Here is a 25,822-nt window from a genome sequence, read left to right as displayed (position 1 = left end):
GTGTGTATGTTAGCAATAAGAGGGGTAAACATTTTGGGCTATATTTATTCCATCCTTACTCCTCACAGTTTAACTCTACAGATGGAGAGTAGAGTGACGTATGTAGAACAGTATACTGCATACAGCATATAACCAGGAAATATTGGAACAACTGTGTATAATACTTCCTGTGAGTGAATGGGAATATCTCCTCCTGGAAAAGTTATTACAATACTTTGTTTTGCTTTTGTGAGGTTCGTAGATAAGAATAACTACTTCAAGCAGATCTTTAAATATTTTCGTCATATCCAAGTAACAGTTCATGATTGAGCCCTTACCCTGTGCAAAGTATATACTAGGAAAGCAGTTGGAAATAGTAAGTGGACAATCGTACGTATGTAAGAATATGTCAAATTCATTCTATTTATATTCTTTGGAGTTCAGCTGTATAAGAAGCTCTTTGTAACCACAATAGTTAATATGGATATTTAGGGATTTTTTTCCCCAACGAAAAAGATGGTAATGCTACCTCTCTTTTCCCTCTCCCTCTATAGAAACATTCTAAATACCAAGTGTTTTTGTTTTTTTTTTTGTTTGTTTGTGTTTTTTTGCGGTACGCGGACCTCTCAGCAGGCTCCGCGGCCATGGCTCACCGGCCCAGCCGCTCTGTGGCATGTGGGATCTTCCCGGACTGAGGCACAAACACGTGTCCCCTGCATCAGCAGGCGGACTCTCAACCACTGCGCCACCAGGGAAGCCCCCAAGTGTTTTTCTGAGAGGGAGTGTTCTAGACATTTTAACTGGAGTTAAAGACTTTATTTGGATAATGTAATTGATGCTGTCATATATTTTTCTAATATTATGAAGTATCACTCTCCTTAATCACATTAATTTATAATTCTCAATATTGTCTGACTGTACAGCTTATTCATAGAAAAGTGTAAAAGAAGTTTATATCCCCAGCACCTCAAAATAAACACTGATACATATTTTCTTCTAGTTTTTTTCTAAGATTTTCTCTTTCCAAAACATTTTTCTTTTCTATTTTAGAAAAAGTAAAAGGAATTACTTTCAAACATTAAAAGTATGTTAAAAGTTATCTCAGAGTGTTATGTATGCCATTTTTCTTTCACCGCTATGTATATTCCATGAATTTTTCTCCAGAGTGTTTATCCTGTTTAATGTGTATATACTGGGAATCTTTGAGTCTTGGAAAAGAGGGTTCTTAAAATCTTATTGGTGTCATGGTTTAGAACAGTGGTTCTCAAAGTGTGGTCTGGGGATCCCTGGAGGTCTCTGAGACTTTTAGGAGGTCCTTGAGGTAAAAATTATTGTTGTAATAATTCTAAGATGTTATTTGCCTTCTTCTCTCCTTCTCTCATGAATGTACAGTAGAATTTTCCAGAGGCTTCATAGGGTGTGTAATATTGCAACAGCCTGAATAATGAAGCAGCTATGAGAATCCAACATTTTTCTATTAAATAAAACATTAAAGAGATTGGGGGGAAAAAAGCCTTTCTTATCACTAAATTCTTTTTCTATATGGAAAATATATTTTCCATAAAAATACTTGTGTTAACATACTGAATATTGCTACCTTTTAAATGATTTGATAAATGGTTTAAAATTTCTGTTTTAATTTATAAAACAGTAATATTGACAGATATAACCTCTAAATAAAACCTCTTTAGGGTCCTCAATAATTTTTCAGAGTGTTAAAGGATCCTGATACTGAAAAAATTAAGAATCACTAGTTTAGAAAAAGATTGATGGGAAAAATCTAGGCGCCCTTCCTTACATCCTTATACTTCAAGTCTCTTTTTAGAATATCACCCTTTCTTTGTTTTTTAGAGATCAAGGGACTTAGAGTTCTATTTCTGTCCCAGATTCTTCTCTGGAACTAAGAAGCTTGTCACTCTTCCAAAAATAACAGTTCTTTGTTTTTTCCTTTTTAGATTTGATGGTAGAGTGGTGGCAAAGCTCCCTTTCACCCCCCTTTCCTACATCCAAGGACTGTCTCATCGAAATCTGCTGGGGGATGACACCACAGACTGTTCCTTCATCTTCTTGTATATTCTCTGTACCATGTCAATTCGACAGGTAAGTGACAACATCCACTATTTAATATGTATATCATTCCTTGCTGTCACACCCTAAATTAGTGTCTACTTCTGTAATACTGGAAGTGTCTACCTGTTGCTACTGAGATCTTTCAGTTGCTTGTTTTAGAATTCCAGAGTGTCATCTAAAACTGTTTTAAATGTATGTAGGTCTAGATTACTGGTCCTTAGGGATGGGAAGTAGCCATAAAATCAAACATGGTTTCCATATCCCATTTTTAGAGCTCTCAAGTTTCTTCTTTATTGCAACTATCTAAAGGTAGAAAAGTAAAGAGTGGCTTTTGTCTTCCCACTATCATTTCTTCTTTATTATACACCAGTGCCTTTTGGCACTTCAGAAACACAAATAAACATAATAATTTGGTGACTTTAAGTTAGTCAGAGTTGAGATAAAGTCTGGCTTGTAGAATTTACATTCAAGCAACATGATGGTCAGACATTCATAGTGAGAAAGAGTGAGAGCTAAGAGATCCATATAAGGCTGTGAGAGCCTGGAAGAGAGACATAACATTCAATTAGTGGCAGACGATTCAGACAGAAAGGTTGAAAGAATGAAGTGGCTTTTGAGATGGGACTTTAAAAAGTAAGAGAGGTTAATTAAAGTCTCTGGCTCCAGAACTCTTCATATTTCAGGGCTTTATTCAGTTTTTGAACATACTGCCACTCAGCAGGCATTGTAGTGGGGAGGTTGGCACATGCAATAAGTATGAACATGATTCTTTCAATGATTGTTACATAAATGATTCTTTCAGAGTTGTTTTTCTTCTTCTTTTTCCTCTGAATATTGTCTGTGGCAGAAGGGTTTTTGATTTGTCTGGCATGTGGGAATCAATAGGAAATGGAATTATAGTTTGAAGCTCACAAAGATCTTCATGAACTTACCACTTAATACTTTCCTTGCCTCATCTCTCACCTCATCCAACACTCCAGCCATTCTGACTTGCCCGACAGTTTCCATGTTCCACTTACCCAGACTCACTTTTTGTGAATGCTCTTCCTTCTATCTGGATGTCTCCCACCTTTTTCTGTTGCATATTAAATGCAACCAAGTTTCCAGGCTTCCTGGAATCATTTTCTGACACTTGCTGTATTCTGAAGGGTAGATATATGACCAGATGCAGAAATCTCAGAAGATTATCACAGTAGTCTAGCAAAAAATCACTATGTTTTGAACTATTACAGTGATGGGAGGGTTGAAAAGGAGGGGACAAAGTTGAAAAATATATAGAGGTAAACTAGCAGAACTTAGTGATTGATTTAATGTGAGAAAGGAGAAACTAAGATGACTTCAACATTATGGCTTTGGTGACCAAATGGAGGATGGGAATAGAAGGAGAAGTAGATTGGTTAGAAAACATGCTGTTTGAGGTGTTTGTGAGGCACTTAAGTGGGTATGTCCACCGGAAGTTGTATTCTTGTGTAACCGAGGTATATACTACATCTTTTGACATGCTTTAGCATTTTGGCTTATCCAAGGTGAAAGCCAAGACAGTGACAACATGGATCTCTTTGTTGGTTTAACAGAGGTCATTGATAACTAGAATATTGCTCTTAAATTTGATTATTTAAGTATGAAATATTAAAATTATAGCTATGGTCAAAATGTTAATAAAAACAATGATGTATACATGCTACCTTAAGCAACAAAGAACAATTCTATTTTAATTACATGCAGATGTTACTACTTTATTTGTGATGGCTCACAACAGTTTTGTGGTTTTTTTGTTTTGGGGGGGTGTTTTTTTTTGGCCACGCCTCGCAGCTTTGCAGGATCTCAGTTCTCTGACCAGGGATTGAACCCAGGTCACGGCAGTGAAAACTCAGAATCCTAACCACTAGGCCACCAGGGAACTCCCTTACGTACCATTTGCACTGTTACATGGACATTGTTACCTAGAAATCACCATCTGAACTCTAGAGGTTTTTTTAAATGAAATAAATGTTAAAAATGATCATTGAGAAAGTTCAGCTAAAGCTGGTCTTTAAACTCCTTTCAGTTATTTCAGAAAGTCTGGTGAGGTGTGTGTGTAGCAATTAATTTTATGAGGAATGCCATGGTCATTTACCGTGGTGGTCAGCAAACTTCTTCTGTTTGCTGACCACCATGTCAGGGTCTAGATCAGGGGTCCCCAACCCCCGGGCTGCGGACTGGTACGGCATGTTAGGAACTGGGCCGCACAGCAGGAAGTGAGCTGAGGGCAAGCGAGCAAAGCTTCATCTGCTGCTCCCCATCGCTCACGTTACTGTTTGAACCATCTCCCTGCTGCCCGTCCATGGAAAAATTGTCTTCCATGAAACCAGTCCTTGGTGCCAGAAAGGTTGGTGACTGCTGGTCTAGATGATAAATATTTTTGTATTTACTTTTCAGACCATACAGTCTCTGTCACAACAACTTAACTCTGCCATTATAGTATGAAAACAGTCCTAGACAATATGTAACTGAATGAGTGTGGCTGTGTTCCATCAAAACTTTATTTATAAAAACAGTCAGGGCCTTCCCTGGTGGCGCAGTGGTTAAGAATCCGCCTGCCCACGCAGGGGACACGGGTTCGAGCCCTGGTCCGGGAAGATCCCACATGCCGCGGAGCAACTAAGCCCATGCACCACAACTACTGAGCCTGTGCTCTGGAGCCTGCAAGCCACCGCTACTGAAGCCCACGTGCCACAGCTACTGAAGCCCATGTGCCTAGAGCCCGTGCTCCGCAACAAGAGAAGCCACCACAGTGAGAAGCCCACACGCCACAATGAAGAGTAGCCCCCGCTAGCTGCAACTAGAGAGAAAGCCCGTGCGCAGCAACGAAGACCTAATGCAGCCATTAATTAATTAATTAATTTTTAAAAAACGGGCAGTAGGCCAGCCATGCTAACTCCTGAGAATACAAAAAAAAGGTGAAAGGTGATGGGTGGGGCGAGAAGGGGCAGCAAAGAAAACACACAAAAATTCAGTGTGTTTGTTTTCAGCCAAGGAAGATATATATTCATACTTCTAATTTCCGCTTGTCCAAGTCTATGCACTGATATTAATAAGAGAAAAGTATATAGAGCGCTAGTATAGGTATTCTGAGGTATTAAAAATCTTTGAAAAATCACTAAAATGACCTACCTTTATCATTTTTATTAGCTGCCAATAGTTTCTGTGTTCTGTTCCCCATTGGTTGTTAGTATGTATAACAGGAGGATTATGAACTTATATCCAGTTTGAAATACTTTAGCATTTGAAGTGTTACTATGGAATATATGCTTCTTTCTTTGTCTTTTGGTTTCTTTTTTTTTTACAGTACGCGGGCTTCTCACTGTTGTGGCCTCTCCCGTTGCGGAGCACAGGCTCCGGATGCACAGGCTCAGCGGCCATGGCTCACGGGCCCAGCCACTTCGCAGCATGTGGAATCTTCCTGGACCCAGGCACGAGCCTATGTCCCCTGCATCGGCAGGCGGACTCTCAACCACTGCACCACCAGGGAAGCCCCTGCTTCTTTCTTTGAATTAAAATTCCTTTCTCTTATTCCCTTTCTCTTTCTATGTTTTGTTTTGTTTTTTAAGATCTTACGTTGCATAATAGTTGACTCTGTAGATGCATGTGAAATGAGCTGTCATAAAATATGAGGCTTTCATATTAGAGACTGTATTATGATTCCCTCAGTGAAGCCATTCTTTTTTTTTTTAATTAATTAATATATATATTTAAAAAAACTTTTTTGGCTGTGTTGGGTCTTGGTTGCTGCGCATGGGCTTTCTCTAGTTGCAGCGAGCGGGGGCTACTCTTCATTGTGGTGCACGGGCTTCTAGTGATTTCTTAATTTCTTGTATATACCTTAAAGTATAGTGTGCACCTAAAAGGCATGTGTGAAACAAACAGTAGATACTACACCCAAATATAAACTTATAAACTTGGAAAATTGGGGTTATACCACTTTTTACTCCCTAGAACAATGTGGGAAAATTCATGTTACCCCCAACCTCCAGTAGAAATTGTCCAACTTTGGGGTTTTTACCAATCTAACAGATGAGAATTGCTCTCTCATTATAGTTTTAATTTGCTCATTTGGATTGAGCATCTCTATTTGTTGAAGAGCTATTCATGTATTTTTTTTCTTTCTTCGGTAGGCAAGACACTGTGTATGCTTTTTGCCTATCTCACTATTGGGTTGTTGGTCTTTTTCTTAATTTTTAGCTCTTAGGGAGATTAGCCCTCTCTGTGACCTAAGTTACTGATAATTTTTACAATTATCATTCGTGTTTGTTTTACTTAGTATGGTTTTTGTCATGCAAAATTTTGTTTGCTGGAGGTTTTTTGTTGTTTTGTTTTTTTCCTTTTTTGGTTTACTAGTCTTTAACTAGAGTTATAAAGAAATTCATCCTTGTTTTCTTCTAGTACAGTTTGGTTTCATTCTTTATATTTAAGTCATGGTTCGATGCATTTGGAATTGACACTGGTGTACCTTATTTATTCTTTGCTCTTGTACTTTGCTAACTATTATGTGATTTTTATTAGGGAAAACATGAATTCATTTGAGATCAAAGGTTGCCTATCCTTTGTTTTCAAAGGCTGAGAAGCCAGAGGGTCAAAAGAATGCAGTAAGATTAATGATTATTCTTGAATCTAGTGTGTATTTGAATAGGATGAGTCCTGTCAGCAGCCTACTATTAATATTTTCTCTGGAGTGCCTGTCTAAATTCCTCTTTGAAATTTGAAAGTCTGTTCAAATCCCAGTGCAAGTGTTTGGCTGGGGACACTCCTACTTCACACCCTGTGTAGATAATCAGGTCTTTTGGAATGCGCAGGTGTCATAGGGTGGGCTAAGCATTGTGATCTGAACCCCTAGAGTAAAAGAATATGGAGGAGTGGGTCAAAATATACGTCTCATACCTATAGAGTCTCAAGGTTTAAACTTGTCAGTGTGACTGCCCCTGGTAGCAATTTTCCTGAGGAATCCTCAAGGCAATGCTCTCTTATGTCCAGAAGCTACTTTCTGGTTTCCTATATTCAGTAATTCCAGTGCTTTTAATCTTTCTTTTTTATTGTTGTAAAATAGACATAACATAAAATATGCTGCTTTAACTGTTTTTTAACTATACAGTTCTGTGACATTAAGTACATTGTACGTTGTCATATGACCATCACCACTATCCATCTCTAGAACTTTTTCATCTTCCCAAACCGAAAATCTCTGCCCATTAAACACTAAATCTCCATTACCCTCTCCCCTCAGTCCCTGGCAACAACCATTCTACTTTCTGTCTCTGTGAATTTGACTGTTGATATTTGTGAATATGACCTCATATAAGTAGAATCATACTTATGTCCTTTTATAACTGGAATGATTTAAAGGTTCATCCATGTTGTAGCATATGTCAGAATTTCTTTCCTTTTTAAGGGTGAATAGACATTCCATTGTATGTATATACCACATTTTGTTTATTCATCTGTCAAAGGACAATTGGAATGCTTCTACCTTTTGGCTGTTGTGAGTAATGCTGCTGTGAACACGGGTATATAAATGTCTGAATTCCTGTTTTCCCTTCTTTTTGCATATATACCCAGAAGTAGAATTGCTGATCATACTGCAGTTCTATGTTGAATTTTTTGAGGAATCAATGTACTGTTTTCCATAGCTACTCATCATTTTACCCAGTACTGTTATCTTAAGGCTTCAGTTCGCCACCAGTTTGAGACCATTTTTAAAAGAATACAAGTAATTTCTCATGCTTTTGTTTCAGTGAGTGAAAACCATAATTTCATTCACTCAGGATTAATGTTTATGCTGAATGTGTAAAAACAAAATGTATTTTGTTCGTTACCCCCAGCAATGGTGGGGTGGCCTTGCTTGTTTTAATGGGGAAGTCTTCTTGTAGTAAATTAGAATATAGCATCTAGGGGAATGAGAAACATTTCTGTTATTCATGTCCTTAAAGTGTCAACAGTTTAATTGCTGAAGTGAGTAGATAGTTCTATCACCAGGTTTCTGGAATTTGTTTTAAACACCTTATATTTGTGAAAGATTATGATATTTACATATGTCAGCTAATAACATCTCTGCAGTATTAACCAGAATCCACTTCCTTTACTGACGGTGGTAGTGTGATTAAATCAACTAGCTCCAGTCCCTTCGTGACAATACCCCAAGGGTAAGAGTGTGCTAACTGGTTTAAAAAAGTGTCACCTTAAGAACAACTGCTAAAAAAAAAAAAAAGAAAACTGCTCACTTTCTATATCATGCCCCCTTATTATGATGGAGGTATAATATTAGGTTGAATTAAGGGTATCTATCTGCTTCAGTAATTTTTTCCCCTATCTATAAGAGAACTTACTATCACATTAATAGCAATCCCTTGATAGAGTTCTCTGTTCACTTATTCATTCAACAAAATTGAACACATATATGTTTCAGGCTCTGTGCTGGATACTTCGTATACAGTTATAAAAAAAAAAAAACTGACGTATAATTATGGTCCTTGCCCTCATGGAACTTATGTTTCTTTTGAAATAAAAAGGTTAATTTTCCCCACCTGCAACTTCACTTCTAAAGAAATCATTATCAAATATGAGGGTATAGAAGTACATTTAAAATTATTTCTGTTATACTAATCATTTAGAGTGGAGGCAGATTAAACAAAGATTAAATTTTAAACCTAAACTAAGGCAATTTTATGACATTACTAATTCACATGAGTTTGTGAGTCTGGTTTTTATCTATTACTTATTTTTTTCATGTTCTGGTATGTTAGTGATTATATGATTCACCACTGACTTAAGAGTTTTCAAGGAGGCACTTCCCTGATGGTGTATTGGTTAAGAATTCGCCTGCCAATGCAGGGGACATGGGTTCGAGCCCTGGTCCGGGAAGATCCCACATGCCGCGGAGCAACTAAGCCCGTGCACCACAACTACTGAGCCTGCGCTCTAGAGCCCGTAAGCCACAACTACTGAAGCCTGCGCTCCTAGAGCCCGTGCTCTGCAACAAAGAAGCCACCGCAATGAGAAGCCTGCACATGGCAAGGAAGAGGAGTCCCAACTCGCCGCAAGAGAAAGCCCGCATACAGCAACGAAGACCCAACGCAGCTATAAATAAATAAATAAAGTTATTTTTTTTAAAAAAGAGTTTTCACGTAAAAGCAGAAATAATACTTACTGATAATAGATTTTAAGACACATTCTTACTTCAGAAACTTTAGAATGGTGGGGAGAGAGGAGGAATGCATTATAAGGTTGAGGAAGTATAGTATTTGGAGGTAAAACACCAAGGGTTGATTCTTGTTGACACTCACTGGCCTAGTGTCCTTGGGAAACTCTGAGTCTCAGTTTTCACAAAGGTGAAATGGGGTTTGGTGTACAACCTCACCATGTTATGATAATCAGCTGACAATGATTAGAAAGTTAGCAGTTTTTCTTAAGGTGATACTTTTTTTAGAAACCATTTAAAAAATAAGTATTTAAATTTTTAAAATTAGTATTTGTTTCCCAGCCCTAGATAGGACCGGTTCTTTTCACAGATTAAAACATGGTGATATGTCATATTAACTGAAAATAAATCTAATTACCTTTTCTCATTTTATCTTTCTCCTTTTGTTTACTTCCTTAATGTGTAGTGATTTGCTGCCTTGACCTTCACATCACTGTTTCCTTTGTGTGACTTTGTAGCAGCGGAAATGGTAGGTCTGCCAGCTTTTATCAGAGGTGTTAAGTTAGTCCAGGGCAGTGATGAAATTTAAGAATAAAAGGAAAATTTCTTAACTCCTAAAATTAAGGTACTTACTTTTTTTTTCTTTCCTTTTCTTATTATGAGTAAGTAGTGGGTTGAGTAAATGGTGATCTCCTCTACAGAAAGTGCTCTAAATCTTAGTGAAAATACACGCAAACTTACCTGGTGAACAGCTAAGGCAAAAGTGGTCTATTCTTACACATTTATATGACAGTAAAAGCCATGAACAGAATTCTCTTTTCTTTGCAGGCATAAAGGATTAGTGGTTCTGAGGAAAAGTACAAGAAAGAGTTTCTTTTTTTTTTTTTTGTCACTTACATCTTAATATAGAACTTTAATGGATGTATGATTGTAATCTGAAGAAGTATCAGTGAGAATTTGTCACTGTCTTCTTCAACAGACATGTGCTCAGGACAGTGATAAAAATAAGTAAATTTTATTTTTTCTCTCACTTTTGGCTTTTCTAGGGCAAAGAATTTTGATATGACTTGTAAAAATAGGTTCTAATTATGTCATGTCAGTATATCTTAAAGTCATCAGAATGATACGACTAGATAGATGCCTGCTATCTCTTGTACCTCATCATTAATTTATGTCACTTTATTTAAGGATTATAACTTAAGTCATTAATTTCAGTATAGCTCATCTATAAGCAAGGCATTTTCATTTGTAATATTTAACTTCAAATCAGAGAATGTGTGTGATTCAGAACAGATTATTCAGGCATCATCTTAACCTGATCCCTTTGAATTGTTTCGGTGCATGAGTTCAAGGCTTTATTTAGAATATTCCTGTTCTTGCAAAAGAATGATTCAAGTCCTTATACTATGCCAGGAATTCTTCTTTGATGCTGAGAATGCAAGAGCAAGAAGTGATTGTCTCTACCCTTGTGGAACTCACAGTCTATGTGGGAAGACAGACCCATAAGTAATAGTAGAGTGTGATTGATGCCCTTTGTGTGTGTGTGCATGTACAAATATGGTATAGGAGGGGGGAAAAAGTGCTATGGAAGTGAAATGGCTGCAGGGATTATTTCTATGAAACAAAGATTTTATACAAGAGGGCCATTTAAGTTGTATTTTGAAGGATGAGTAGGGGTTTTCCAGTCTTATCAGAATATTCTTGGCATGGTATGAGTAAAAACTTGGAGGCTTGAAAGTGTGTAGTGGATATAGAGACCACTGAGTCCAGAGTTGTTGGTGGGATGTAATAGGAGATGAAACATGTCACTGCTTGTACTGATTTCTGTCTGTTTCTTACTTTATATGTGTTTCTTATAGTGTAAATCTACTAGTGACAAACTCTTTTTTTAATTTTTAAATTTAATTTTATTTTTTTATACAGCAGGTTCTCATTAGTTATCCATTTAATACATTAAGACATTTTAAAATGTCTTTCCACTATCTTCTGGCCTCCATTGTTTTTGATGAGAAGTCCTTTATATCTTTGTATCCCTATAGATAATGTGTCACTTTTCTCTGGATGCTTTCAAATTTTTTTTTTAAGTTTGGTTTTCAGCAACTTGACTATGATCTGCCTAGGGCATTTAAAAAAAATTATCCTGCTTGAGTTTATGGTTTTATAAAATCTGGGAGAATTTCAGCAATTATTTTTTCAAATATTTTTTTCTTCCGCATTCTTTCTTGTGTGATTCCATATACTTATATTTTGGTATTTTCCAGTAGGACACTGAGTCTGTTCAATTTTTTAAAAGTCTTTTTCTCTCTGTTCTTTAGATAGGATAATTTCTAGTAATCTGTCTTCAAGTTCACGACTCCTCTTTCATCTCTGTTAACCCTAAGTTCATCCAGTGCTTTTAAAATTTTGATACTGTATTTTTTAGTTCCAGAATTTCCATTTGGTTCTTTTTGGCTTTTCTCTTTCCCTGCTGAGATTTCCTATTTGTTCATTTATTACGAACATATTTTCTTTTATGTCCTTAGGTATAGTTAAGCTGCTTTAAAAACCCTGTCTACTTTTTGAATTATAGTTTTCTCAGGGTATATGTAGTGGGGTTGCTGGGTCGTATGGTAGTCCTATTTGTAGTTTATTAAGGAACCTCCATACTGTTTTCCATAGTGGCTCTATCAATTTACATTCCCACCAGCAGTGCAAGAGTGTTCCCTTTTCTCCACACCCTCTCCAGCATTTATTGTTTCTAGATTTTTTGATATGGCCATTCTGACCAGTGTGAGATGATATCTCATTGTAGTTTTGATTTGCATTTCTCTAATGATTAATGATGTTGAGCATTCTTTCATGTGTTTGTTGGCAATCTGTATATCTTCTTTGGAGAAATGACTGTTTAGAAATGACTGCCCATTTTTGGATTGGGTTGTTTGTTTTTTGTTATTGAGCTGCATGAGCTGCTTGTAAATTTTGGAGATTAATCCTTTTGTCAGTTGCTTCATTTGCAAATATTTTCTCCCATTCTGAGGGTTGTCTTTTGGTCTTGTTTATGGCTTCCTTTGCTGTGCAAAGGATGAATGGATAAAGAAGATGTGGCACATATATATAATGGAATATTACTCAGCCATAAAAAGAAACGAAATTGAGTTATTTGTAGTGAGGTGGATGGACCTAGAGTCTGTCATACAGAGTGAAGTAAGTCAGAAGGATAAAAACAAATACCATATGCTAACACATATATATGGAATCTAAGGGGAAAAAAAGGACTTGAGGATATGGGGAGGGGGAAGGGTAAGCTGTGACAAAGTGAGAGAGTGGCATGGACATATATACACTACCAAACGTAAAATAGATAGCTAGTGGGAAGCAGCTGCATAGCACAGGGAGATCACCTTGGTGCTTTGTGACCACCTAGAGGGGTGGGATAGGGAGAGTGGGAGGGAGGGAGACACAAGAGGGAAGAGATATGGGAACATGTGTATATGTTTAACTGATTCACTTTGTTATAAAGCAGAAACTAACACACCATTGTAAAGCAATTATACTCCAATAAAGATGTTAAAAATAAACAAAACAAAGCCCTGTCTACTAATTCCAACATTTGGATCATCTCAAGGTTGAGCTCTATCTGTTGCCTGTTTTCTTAGTATGGGTCAAGTTTTCCTATTTCTTTTTATGTCTAGTAATTTTAGACTGTATCTTGGGCATTGTGAATGATAGGCTATAGAGATTCTAGATTCTGCTATTCTTAAAAGAGTGGGGGGTTTATTTGTTTAAGTGGGCAATTAAGTTGGCACTCAAACTCCAAAGTCTGTCTCCTTTGTGGTAGGCAGCACCTGAGATCTTAGTTATTTTAGTCTTAGCTTGGCTACTTGAAGACAGTCTCATGCATGAGTGGTTTAAGAGTCAGCTAGAGATATGGACAGAGTTTAGATGTACAATTTTGAACTCTCCTTTTAGCTGTTTTCCAAGATTTTTTCCCCTCAATTTTCAGTTACTATGGTTGCCCTAAACTCTGTCCTTTGTTTCTTCAAACCAGTAAGACTGCAATTTCATTCTGAGTTATAGATACCCAACATGGTGCCAGCTGGGTTTTACTATCCATTAGGAGATTTAAAAAGAATAAAACATCTTGTCTTCTTACACAAAACTCAAATTCAGAACATTCAGAAAGTTCTCCTTGGCTGGTCGAAATTGTCACTTGATCCCCTAATCCCCCCCAAAAGAGACCTTTATTACAAAAGAGACCTTTGGACATCCTAGCACAGAAAATATTCATTCAGCTTTACAAAGGAAGTGGTGTTACTCTGGTGCAGATTTGATGGCTCATCCTCCTTTCAAAATTTTGATTTCCACTTTGTAAGATATGTGTTAAGTCTGCAATATAATTTGTTACAACATAGACACATTCTAGAATGTTAGAGCCACAGCCACACAGGACTGTGGCTCCTTGAAGGTGCTTGGCGGGGAAGTTTGAAGGGTCCAGTAGGGGGCTTCAGGTTCCCAACACTATTTCATCTCTTTTTCTTTGTTGGGTTTTTACATGATTTTGTTTAAGGAAAGGATTCTGTGGCTAAAGGGTCTGAAAACAATCAACCTAGTGAGCCCCCTTCTTTTAATTGTAAGGAAAATTGAGACTTGGTAAAGTGTAAAGATACTGCTTATTACTTTCTTTGCCTAGTTTGCTAGTACTGGAAAACAAGTCTTCTGACTGCTAACCCAGTACTATTTGAGCTACACCAGTGTTGTCCTGTCATTAAATATTTAATCTCTACATCATTCTCCTAAATAGCCTATTTTGATACAATGTGAAAATCTAGGGACTGTTGGATGGAGCCAGTTGAGGTGATAGGATTTTACACACAGCATTATGAATAAGGTAAAGATTATGTTGTAAGAACTTGATGAGAAATTGTAATCAGTTGGAAAGGAAGGCTGGTTGTCAGATGCCAGAGAAACTAACAAAGAGTGAAGTAAGGACTGCCATGGCTGAGTTATTTTAGCTAAATGACTAAGGAATAAAATTTAGCAGAATGTGTTTATTGCCAGTGACCTGGGTCTTCCCAAAATATCCAGTTAGCAACCAACAACTTCCTTTTCTTGATCAATGGTCCTTATCCTTTGCAGAGAGGAAGGAACACAAATCCTGTAGTGGTATTTTTCTGGGTTTCCTGCCAATAGAAGGCATGATTACTGGAAAATGTTTTTCCTTTGTTTTTCTCTTCTGACATACACTCTTCACTTGTTACCCTGTTACACAGGACTGGACAGAAATGCAAAATAATTGTTTTATATCTTTCCAAAACCTTACTATACCTTTTTTTAAATTTTTAAAATTATTTTTATTTTTTAATTTAATTTTTATTGAAGTAAAGTTGAATTACAGTGTTGTGTAAATTACTGCTGTACAGCAAAGTGACTCACTTATACATATATATATGTTCTTTTTCATATTCTTTTCAATTATGGTTTATCACAGGATATTGAATATAGTCCCTGTGATATAACAAGTAGGACCTTGTTGTTTATCCATTCTATATATACCAGTTTGTATCTGCTAATCCCCAGCTCCCACTTCTACCCTCTCCTACCCGCCTCCCCACTGGCAACCACCAGTCTATTCTCTAGTCCCTGATTTTGTTTCTGTTTCATAGATAGGTTCGTTTGTGTCATATTTTAGATTCCACATATAAGTGATATTATATGGTATTTGTCTTTCTCTTTCTGACTTAATTCGTTTAGTATGATAATTTCTAGTTGCATCCATGTTGCTGCAAATGGCATTATTTCATTCTTTTTTATAGCTGAGTAGTATTCCATTGTATAGATATACCACATCTTCTTTATCCATTCTTCTGTTGATGCACATTTAGGTTGTTTCCATGTCTTGGCTATTGTGAATAGTGCTGCTGTGAACATAAGGGTGCATGTATCTGTTTGAATTATAGTTTTGTCCAGATACATGCCTGGGAGTGGGATTGCTGGATCATATGGTAATTCTATTTTTTAGTTTTCTGAGTAACCTCCATACTGTTTTCTGTAGTGGCTACACCAACTTACATTCCGACCAACAGTGTAGGAGGGTTCCCTTTTCTCCACACACTCTCCAACATTTTTTATTTGTAAACTTTTTAATGATGGCCATTCTGACTGGTGTGAGGTGATACCTCATTGCAGTTTTCTTTTGATTAAAAAGTTTTTTTTTCTTTTAAAAAAAATAATAAATTTATTTTATTTATTTATTTAGTTTTTTGCCTGCGTTGGGTCTTTGTTGCTGCATGCGGACTTTCTCTAGTTGCTGCAAGCAGGGGCTGCTCTTCGTTGTGGTGTGCAGGCTTCGTATTGCTGTGGCTTCTCTTGTTGCAGAGCTCTAGGTGGGCTCTAGGTGCGTGGGCTTCAGTAGTTGTGGCTCATGGGCTCTAGAGCGCAGGCTCAGTAGTTGTGGTGCACAACCTTAGTTGCTCCACGGAACATGAGATCTTCCTGGACCAGGGCTCGAACCTGTGTCCCCTGCATTGGCAGGCAGATTCTTAACCACTGCTCGAACAGGGAAGTTCCATGCATTTTTTTTTTTTTTTTTTTTTTTTTTTAGCATTGCAACCCCTTTTTCCAGTTAAATCTTACACAGAACCACCAAATAGAAAAGCAGTAAAAGTGGTAGAAGTGAGAGAGGGGTCCTATATAACTACCTGCTTCTCTGCCTTTATCCTCTTCCCAACTCAGTCTCCCCGCACCTACCCCACCCCTGGAGTCCCTGGGCACCCTGGGGGGGAACAGTCTGAGAACTATGGATCTGCCCATTTTTCTGTTGGGTTTTTTGTTGTTGTTGTTGCTGAGTTGTATGAGCTGTTTGTATAGTTTGGAAATTAAGCCCTTGTTGGTCACATCATTTGCAAATATTTTCTCCCATTCTGTAGGTTTTATTTTCATATTGTTTATCTTTTCCCTTGCTGTGCAAAAGCTTGCAGGTTTGATTTTGGTCGCATTTGTTTATTTTTGTTTTATTTCTATTTCCTTGGGAGACTCACATCTTATATTTTGCATTTCTGTTAAGTGTTCTTCCATATCTTGTTCATAATATATTAAAACTCCTGTCTTTTTAGCAAAGTTCATATTTCTAAACTAAATCTTGCTAATTAAGAAGGCCTGAAAAATTGGGGGAGAATTGAGAGGCTGTAGGAAAGCAGTCAGGTCAAGTTTAATGGATGAGGTTGTTGAAAGATATAAAGGAGATAATGTATACACACATACCTGCTATATATATACTGTGAAGCTCAGCGACTGTTTATTGAATTACAGCCTGACAGTTGCATCCCCTTTTTTTGTCTGCATGTAAGGATAATAATAAGCCTGCTTCATTGAGTTGTTGTGAGGATTAAAGGAGAACATAGATGTGAAGTGCTTAGAACAGTGCCTGGCTGGCACTTTGAGATAGCACCTATGGAAATATTTGTCTTTATTTTAAATTATCCTGTTCAGCAATATTTCAAAAAACTGAAGGCAAGGAATGAGAAAAGGATATACAACTATTATTAATACAACTATTGTTTTTCCATATATTCTTACAGTATTTATGTGCATTTTTTATAGATTTTTTTTTAGAGCAGTTTTAGGTTCACAGCAAAATTGAGTGGACTGTACAGAGATTTCCCATCTAACTCCTTGTCCCCCACTTGCACACAGCCTTCCCCACTATCAACACCTTGCATAATAGTGATACGTTCTTTTTACAATCAATGAACCTACACTAATACATCATTATCACCCAAAGTCCATAATTTACATTAATGTTCACTCTTGGTATTGTACCTTCTGTGTATTTTGATTTATATGCATTTATTCACTTAACAATGTAACATATATATTTTTTCTATGGTGTGCTCATACATAGTCTTCATAATAGTGAATTTTTTAATAGGCCAGGCCTGCTATAAGATTTTTCACTGCTAAGGTGAAGATCCCTTAGAGAGTTGTTTAACAGAGGAAAACTGCCTCATTTGTAAACTCTCTCTGCCTCAGCTTTCTCATCTCAAAAACAAGGATAACTAAGGACTGGTATCTAGTCCTTAAAACTATTTTCAAACTTTAAAGTGCATAGAAATGTAGTATAGTATTACTGCTGTGGAGGAAAAATTTTATCTAAGAAAAACCATCGTGGGTTCATTTGTGAGACTATAGGAATTTAAACTGATGGTTTAGAATTTCACTAAAGGATAAGACTGCAGAGGGTTGCTATTGAAATACAAATGCTTGAGTAAAGTACCATTGATAAACTTGATTTAGTGTTTCCAAAGGGAGTCTGTGACAAGAGCCACAAGGAAATCCAGAGCACTGCCTGGATTTCCATGAACTTGAACCTTGTTTTAACATTCTTGTTGCTGTTGTGGTTGTTGCTGTTAGGGCTATTTTCCATCTAGAGCAGTGGCTTGTGTACAATAGTCATTTATGTGTTTTTAATTCATAATGAGACTGTCCACAGTCTACGCTTTCAGTCTGCCTTTCAAAATATTGCCTGTTTTCCTTTCATTTGTCTTCTTTAAATCACAGTAAACCTGTGATTTAAAGGGCATCAGAGGTTTTTACACTGGTCTTTATCTCTATAATGGTAAGGAGTCACTTAATTGACCCCTGTCTCTACAGAATAATGGAGCAAGGATGCCTTGTATATTTTGTCTATACTGTATTATTCTAGTCATTAACTAGACAAATATGTTTATCAGCAGCTAATCTCAAATGTCTTATTATTTCAAATTTTATCTTTAAAGTAATTTACCATAATGCGTTGCTTAATGCTTGATACATTGTAGGTGGTCAGTAAGTACTTACTGATTAAGTAAAAGAACTCGACGGCCTTCCCTGGTGGCGCAGTGGTAAAGAATCCGCCTGCCAGTGCAGGGGACACGGGTTCGAACCCTGGTCTGGGGCGATCCCACATGCCGCGGGGCAACTAAACCTGTGTGCCACAAATATTGAGCCTAAGCTTGGAGAAGCCCGCACACCACAATGAAGAGAAGCCCCTGCTCTTCGCAACTAAAGAAAGCCCCGCACAGCAACAAAGACCCGGGGCAGCCAATAAATAAATAAATAAAAGAAGTTGGAAATTTAGTGACATTCTATCATTTGGTCTTATTGCTTTGTGCAGTGGATTTTTAGAGGGGGGCATGAAGGAGCTATTTTTATTATGAAAGTAATACAGACATTCTCCAGCTTTACTAAGGGGAAGTAACCTGAACTACTAATGATTGATTTTTCTTCTTAACCTGTTTTTAGATTTCTTTTTAAAGTACAGCATGGTCTATAGTATTGTGAGTGATTGAATGAATGAATAAATAAAGTATTTTATGGCAAATATAATTTAAATGAGTTCTTAAAGTTGTGTCTTCACATTTAAATATTATGTGATATTCTGACTGTTATCTCAGAAATATAAACACATCAGTATCAATTATTTTTTTGACTATTTAAATTTTATTTATTTTTTTATACAGCAGGTTCTTATTAGTTATCTATTTTATACATATTAGTGTAAATATGTCAATCCCAATTTGCCAATTCATCACACCGCCACCACCACCCGCCGCTTTCCCACCTTGGTGTCCATATGTTTGTCCCCAACATCTCTGTCTCTATTTCTGCTCTGCAGACTGGTTCATCTGTACCATTTTTCTAGGTTCCACATATATGTGTTAATATATGGTATTTGTTTTTCTCTTTCTGACTTGCTTCACTCGTATGACAGTCTCTAGATCCATCCATGTCTCTACAGATGACCCAATCTTTTTATGGCTGAGTAATATTCCGTTGTATATATGTACCACATCTTCTTTATCCATTTGTCTGTCAAGGGGCATTTCGGTTGCTTCCATGACATGGCTATTGGAAATAGTGCGGCAATGAACACTGGGGTGCATGTGTCTTTTTGAATTATTGTTTCCTCTGGGTATATGCCCAGTAGTGGGATTGCTGGGTCCTATGGTAGTTCTATTTTCAGCTTTATAAGGAACCTCCATACTGTTCTCCATAGTGGCTATATTGATTTACATTCCCACCAACAGTGCAAGAGGGTTCCCTTTTCTCCACACCCTCTCCAGCATTTGTTGTTTGTAGGTTTTCTGATGATGCCCATTCTAACTGCTGTGAGGTGATACCTCATGGGAGTTTTGATTTGCATTTCTCTAATAATGAGTGATGTTGAGCAGCTTTTCATGTGCTTCTTGGCCATCTGTATGTCTTCTTTGGAGAAATGTCTATTTAGGTCTTCTGCCCATTTTTGATTGGGTTCTTTGCTTTTTTAATATTGAGCTGAATGAGCTGTTTATATTGGAGATTAATCCTTTGTCCATTGATTCGTTTGCAAATATTTTCTCCCATTCTGAGCATTGTCTTTCCATCTTGTTTGTAGTTTCCTTTGCTGTGCAAAAGCTTTTAAGTTTCATTAGGTCCCATTTGTTTATTTTTGTTTTTATTTCCATTACTCTAGGAGGTAGATCAAAAAAGATCTTGCTGGGGCTTCCCTGGTGGTGCAGTGGTTGAGAGTCCACCTGCCAATGCAGGGGACACAGGTTCGTGCCCCAGTTCGGGAAGATCCCACATGCTGTGGAGCGGCTAGGCCTGTGAGCCATGGCCACTGAGCCTTTCAAGAGCCAATTGTGTTTATCCCTAAACTGTTTATGCTAGTTTTACTCATTGTTGCATTTATGTTATTTAATTTAATGTTATATTAACTGATGAAATCTGAGTATAAAATAGTCTTTTCTATGAGAACTAGTTTCATAAAGTTGAGTTTCTAAAAAAAAAACATTTGAATTAGATTTAAATGAGACAGCTGAAAAGAAGAGGGGTTGTGTAGAAACCTAGGAGGATTCTCAACTTAGATTACTTTGCAAAATTCTGAATTCTCTCACTCCTTTGAAGACATTGATACTGAATATTTCAGTTTCAGCTTCAGACGGTGCAATAATGACTAAATCCAGCTATAAGACCCATACTCAGAGAAAAGGCCTTCCTACACGAAATAGCTAATGAATGTACTTTGTGTTGAAATAAAAGATTACCTCTTTTTATGATTCTCCACTTGAAAAAAATCAGCTTCTTTGGTTAGTAGACCACGATCCCATGAGGGAAGAGGCCTTTTACTGTTCTGTGATCTCTACAACATTGTAGGCCTTTTAAAAAATAAGTAGTAATCATCCTGTTTTAGGTCATATCAGTACTTTTTATTTGTAAGGTTTCTCTTTATATGAGATCTCTATTAAATATTTTTCCCTATATCTCATTAAAACCCAATTTTTATTCTGTTTCCTTCACAGAACATCCAGAAGATCCTTGGCCTTGCCCCTTCACGAGCCGCCACCAAGCAGGCAGGTGGATTTCTTGGCCCTCCACCTCCTTCTGGGAAATTCTCTTGAATTTAAGAAGAACCCTATAATGCCTGTCATTCTTTTTAGACACTCAAATCAGACCGGCAGCTATTTTGTAGCAAGAACCATAGGCAGCCTTAACACTTGGGTCACTTTCTAATTTTGAGTTATTTCTAGGTTTTTTTGGATATGATTCGAATGAGAATGGCACTCAACAAACATGATAGTGCTTTTGGTCACAGATTAATTTTTCTTAAACAAGTGTTTTGATTAGATAAGCACAGGTAATGTTTATATTTGCTTACACAAATATTTCTGTGGGATCAACTTTCAAGTGTGTGCTGTGTGCCATGTACCATGGAAGTTGGCTCTCTATGAGCATTTAGAGATTTAGTTTATGTAACTCTTATTTGGAACTATTTGTTGTGTGTTTTTTTCAACCCAAATATATGACCTGAGATCAATAAAAGAGGCCAAAATGTTAGCTATTTCATCTACAAGGAGAGACGTGTTTTGTTTTGCCATATTTGTAGATACATATTTTCACTAATCTGAACATAAGGGTAAACATTGGCAGGAAGGGGCAATGCTGTTTTTGTTTTTTCTCGCCCATCCCCCCTACCCTAGGGCAATGTTTAAATGTAATATTTTATCATACTTGCTTCATATGCTCAAAATACAGAGTTACCCTGTTATAGGAATTTGAAAACATGAGAGGAAAGGAAGGTAATAACTCACGGGAGTATAAAAATGAGAATCCTCAGCAGTTTCCTTCATACCCTAATACAATCTGTTGGGTTCTTGGGAAGGTACTCACCCTCCCCTGGAGGCAAGATTATGGTTATTTGTGGTTAATCTTGCAGAGCTTCCTTGTAGTCACAGTGGCCTTTGGTTCCTGCCCTGCTTCTTTATAAAGGATGAGAGTATGTTTATACCACGATCCACTCCCCACCTCATCCACCCCACCCCCTGCATCCATGGAATTAGAAATCTTATGTGGAGTGATAACTCTAGTACTAAACGTTTACTTTTATCAGTAGTGTCCTTAGATGCATGTATTCTACCAGTGAGAAAGGTACATTATTTGCAGAGTAACAACTGTTAACCAACAGCAAACTTTTCAATGGCATAAAGTCCAGAAGACAGTGGGATAATATTTTTCAAGCTGGGGAAAATAATTGTCAACCTAGAATTTTATGTACAGCTAAACCAGAAGTTTGGGAGCAAAACTGGGGAAAATATTTTCAGAGCTACAAAATCCAAGATAGTTGAATTATTAAAGGATATATTTCAGGGATGGGAAAGAATACCAGGGGGAAGGTGTGGGATCTCAGAAACGATGGTCAACACAGAAATTGATAAAATATATGGATAAATTTAAATATTTTATGGATTATCTAGTTTAAGGATTATCTCAAGACAACCCCACAAAGTAATTACTGTTCTTGCCCACATTTAACAGATGAAGAAACTGAGGCAAGAGAGGTTAAGTAACTTGCTCAGCATCCCTTAGCTAGTGAGTGGCAGAGTTAGGGTTCGAACCCAAGCAGTTTAAAGCCATGTAGTCCAGGCTCTCAAATGCTGTGTTGTATTATAACATCCCAATATAGCATGTGGTGAGTCTCTTCCTATCTCTTTCCCTTATCTCCTCAGCTAGAGTATATGAGCTCTAAAGTTGAGGCTTTGTCTTTTTTTGTTGTTGTTCTTGTTTCCTCAAAGCCATCACAGGGGTGGGAGGGAGCACAGCAGGAGCTCATTGAAAGCAGATGAAATGGAACAGAAATCTCTATTACAAGGTTACCTTTATCAGAAAAGATGCCTGATAATGGATAGTGATAACTTCTAATGGTCTTTTCTCCATGTCATTAACTGTTCCAGGCAAAATAAAAATTAAAAGGGTGATAAAGAAGGAAACGATGATCATGATAACAATGATGAGAAAATGATGGAATATCTAAAATAAAGCATAAAAAGAGAAGAACCCACACTCAAAATTCTGCTGTAAACTTGTAAAGTGAAAATATATAGTTCATCCTACCATCAGCCCTCTTAGGTTTTGAAGCTGGTGCTTTCTAATCAGATTTCTAATGGATGTTGAGGTTTTCATAAAGTATATTTCAGTGGAAGAGGGTAAATAAGAGGGAGAAGTAAAAAAAGAGAAGGAAAGAGGAGAGAGAATATCTATTCACCCTATTCCTAAAAGGACACAATAGCAAGGATGTATGCAGAGGAAACAGAGCTCTCACATCACAAGAATGTAAATTCAAGGAGATACTAAGGGCTACTGTAGCCTCACAGTTAGCTTTTTTATTTACTTGCCCTGAAAATTTTTCAAGACTAGTCATTTGGATGACTCTAAATCTAGACCATCACTGAATTAATGGAGATGACATTTCAAGCCAGAGAAGCCTCTGAACAGCTCTCAAAACACGTGATTTGGCTACTTTGCTTATGTAAAGGATAGATTGTCCCCTTCCTCGTTAAAAAAAAAATCAAGCATTATTAATATTTACATTAGGCTACTGAGGTTGTGGTCATAATATACTTAGTAGTAAACTTTTTTAAAATGCAGGTAAACCTAAATTTATTAACAAATAAGACTTCAAAATCTAAGCCAGTTTGAAACCTGGAAAGCAAACGAGTATACTCATATGCCTTTGACCAGATTGTGGTTCCTCTTCTCTCATTTGTAAATTATTCTCTTCAGTTTGTTTAGGGATTTAAAATGACATCAGTGGGTTGATGAGCATCCAGAATTTTCCCTTACATCCAAATCAAAATCATTTTGTCACAGGCTAGAGTGTAGTAGGGTTTTTTCAACCTAACTTAAACTTATATTGGGGCTTCCCTGGTGGCGCAGTGGTTGAGAATCCGCCTGCCATGCAGGAGACGCGGGTTCGTGCCCTGGTCCGGGAGGATCCCACGTGCCGCGGAGCGGCTGGGCCCGTGAGCCATGGCCGCTGGGCCTGCGCGTCCGGAGCCTGTGCTCCGCAACGGGAGAGGCCACAACAGTGAGAGGCCCGCATACCGCAAAAAAACTTATATTGTGTATTTCAGTCCTGCCCTTCAATACAAGTAAAAGCACCATATACTTTCTTTTTTGGATTAATCCTGCGTAAGTTATAGTCTTATTTTTTTTGAATTTACTTCTTGCTTTGAGTTTTAAAGCTTTTTAGAATGGAAAAAAACCTCAAAAATAAATGAAAGTTTAAAAAATGTATAAAGAACACCCAGATACTGATTATTCATCTTCAGCAATTAATTCATGGCCAATCTTATTACTACTCCTTCTTGCTTCTATTCCTTTTATATTATTCTAAAGCAAATCCTAGGCATTGTATCTTTTACTCATAAACATTTCAGGGCTTTAAAGAATATCTATATCTCTCTATATATCTCAATATCATTTTCACACTTTAAAAAATTTGACAATTCCTTGATAGGATAATTGTCTATAGATGTCAAAATTTTTTACAGTTTTTTTGAATCAGTTGGTTGACAAGCATTGTAAATCTCTTCTAATCTATTATCATGGTTCTCAAACTAGAATACATCAGAATCACCTAGAAGCCTTGTTAAAACACAGACTGCTGGGCCCTACTGCAGAGTTTCTGATAAGTCTGCAGTGTAGCTTGAGAACTTGCACTTCTAACAAATTCCAGGGTGATGCTGATGTTGGCTGGTTTGCAGTCCACTCACATTTTAGTTCCCCACCATCTCTCTTTCATTTCCCCCCTTGTAATTTATTTGTTGAAGAAACTGCATTGTTTCCCCTGTAGGGTTTCCTTCAGGTTGAAATTTGCTGATTGCATGCCTGTTTTACACACTGTTGGTTGTCTCTTTTTGTAATGTTAGCTTTTGCTAATCACTAATTACTAATAATTAGGGATTGAAAAATTATGATACTCTACTATCTCTTCATTTATTAGGTAAAAATACCTCTATAGGTAGAAGCATCCCTTCATCTACTGTTTGGTTACCCAGTGTTAAATTTTACAGGAAAGGCAGACTAAATGCATGATTATCTGGTTTTCAAAATAATGAGCTGTTCACTCTAATGCTCCAGGGGTGAACAATGTGTGTGATTAGCAGTTCATAGGTTTAAACATTCTTGATTCATTTCAGTTCACTGAAGTTATTTTTCTTGCAGATGCTCAAATTGTCCTAATTTTGGCCAGCGAGAGGCTCTTTAAGCTGGCTCCTAGGGCTGTTTGACATGACCCTAGTTTTCATTGGTGGCATCCTTGCTAAGTGATATGACAAGATGTTCCAGGGCCACCTCATATTTCCTGCCTGACCAGAAGGCAACACTTTCTTCAAGGAGGCCTGATTATTTTTACTGGGGAATGGTATTTGGAGACTGCAGTCAGAGCATAAAGATGCTTGTTGAGACTGGGTTACTAGGTTTCTAGGCCCTTTTTGTGGACTAAGATAGGTAATATGTTTTGTTGTTGTTGTCTTAAGATAAAATGCATAATGAGTTTATACCAGTACTCTATGCCCCCCTTAAATTCCAAGCTACAGAGTTTTTCCTTAATTTCTTTAACCTGTCTCCCTTAATTCTCACGGTAAGAATTCCAGTTTTCATTGCCAGAAATGATAGAATATCATATACTTAGTCTTTAGCGTAATCCCACAATATCCACCCAAAATTCTCAGAATATCAATACCAACATTACTACCAACAATATAATTACTGAAAATAATTGAAGTTTTTTGGAGGAGAGGGTGGGGGGGGGTCTTTAAAATACATCACACTCCAGGTTTACAGTCAGATTACTGAAATTTCAGATTATCTGGAATAGTTTCTTTTTTGAGTTTCTCATTCATGTCCTCATCGTTGTCCCCTTAATTTCCCTGAAGTAGCCTCCCAGGTAGTCTTCTTTACTCTGGTCTCTCCTGGCTCATCATCCATCCTATAAAGTCAATAATCTTTCTAAAATATAAATCTAATTGTGTTGCTCCTCCAAGGAAAGTTGTCCACCGGCTCCCAGTAACCTGTAAGTAAATGTAAACTATTTAGCATAGAAAATCATCCTAGTCTGGATCTCCAGCCTCTCCCACCCCTAGGATCTACCCTTCTTCCATCCCTGTCTCGCATACATCCTAGGCTCTAGTCAAGCAAATTTATTTTTTAAATTCTGCATTTTTCACATTTTTAGACGTTATTTCCTTTGTTTTCTCTGCCTGAAATATTCTTCCTCTTATTTGCCTGATTTTCTCATGTTTCCTTCTCAACTCAGCTCAAGCATCT

At 37.2% G+C, this 25,822-nt stretch overlaps 1 protein-coding gene across 4 annotated transcripts in view; it reads left to right on the top strand.

Moving 5' to 3' along the window:
- The window catches only part of TMCO1 (transmembrane and coiled-coil domains 1), a 53,214-nt gene extending 32,158 nt beyond the window's left edge, over window positions 1-21,056 (top strand). The window contains exons 6-8 of one of the 4 annotated variants that reach the window (XR_010841725.1): window positions 1,935-2,079; window positions 9,687-9,749; window positions 20,518-21,056. Coding sequence is in view for 3 of the 4 variants with exons in the window: in XM_067040118.1 (XP_066896219.1) it covers window positions 1,935-2,079; window positions 5,378-5,581 (349 nt within the window). In the remaining variant the exon portion in view is untranslated. Of the gene's footprint in view, window positions 1-1,934; window positions 2,080-4,637; window positions 5,602-9,686; window positions 9,750-20,517 lie in introns of those variants that run through there. The other 3 variants (XM_059054447.2, XM_067040118.1, XM_067040123.1) reach the window with 3 other exon arrangements.
- The last annotated feature ends 4,766 nt before the right edge of the window (window positions 21,057-25,822 follow it).

The sequence above is a fragment of the Kogia breviceps genome, chromosome 1 (assembly GCF_026419965.1).
Source record: "Kogia breviceps isolate mKogBre1 chromosome 1, mKogBre1 haplotype 1, whole genome shotgun sequence".
In the NCBI taxonomy this organism is placed as follows: domain Eukaryota; kingdom Metazoa; phylum Chordata; class Mammalia; order Artiodactyla; family Physeteridae; genus Kogia; species Kogia breviceps.
Note: the sequence above shows the minus strand (reverse complement) of the source record. Positions and strands in the feature narration are given on the sequence as shown.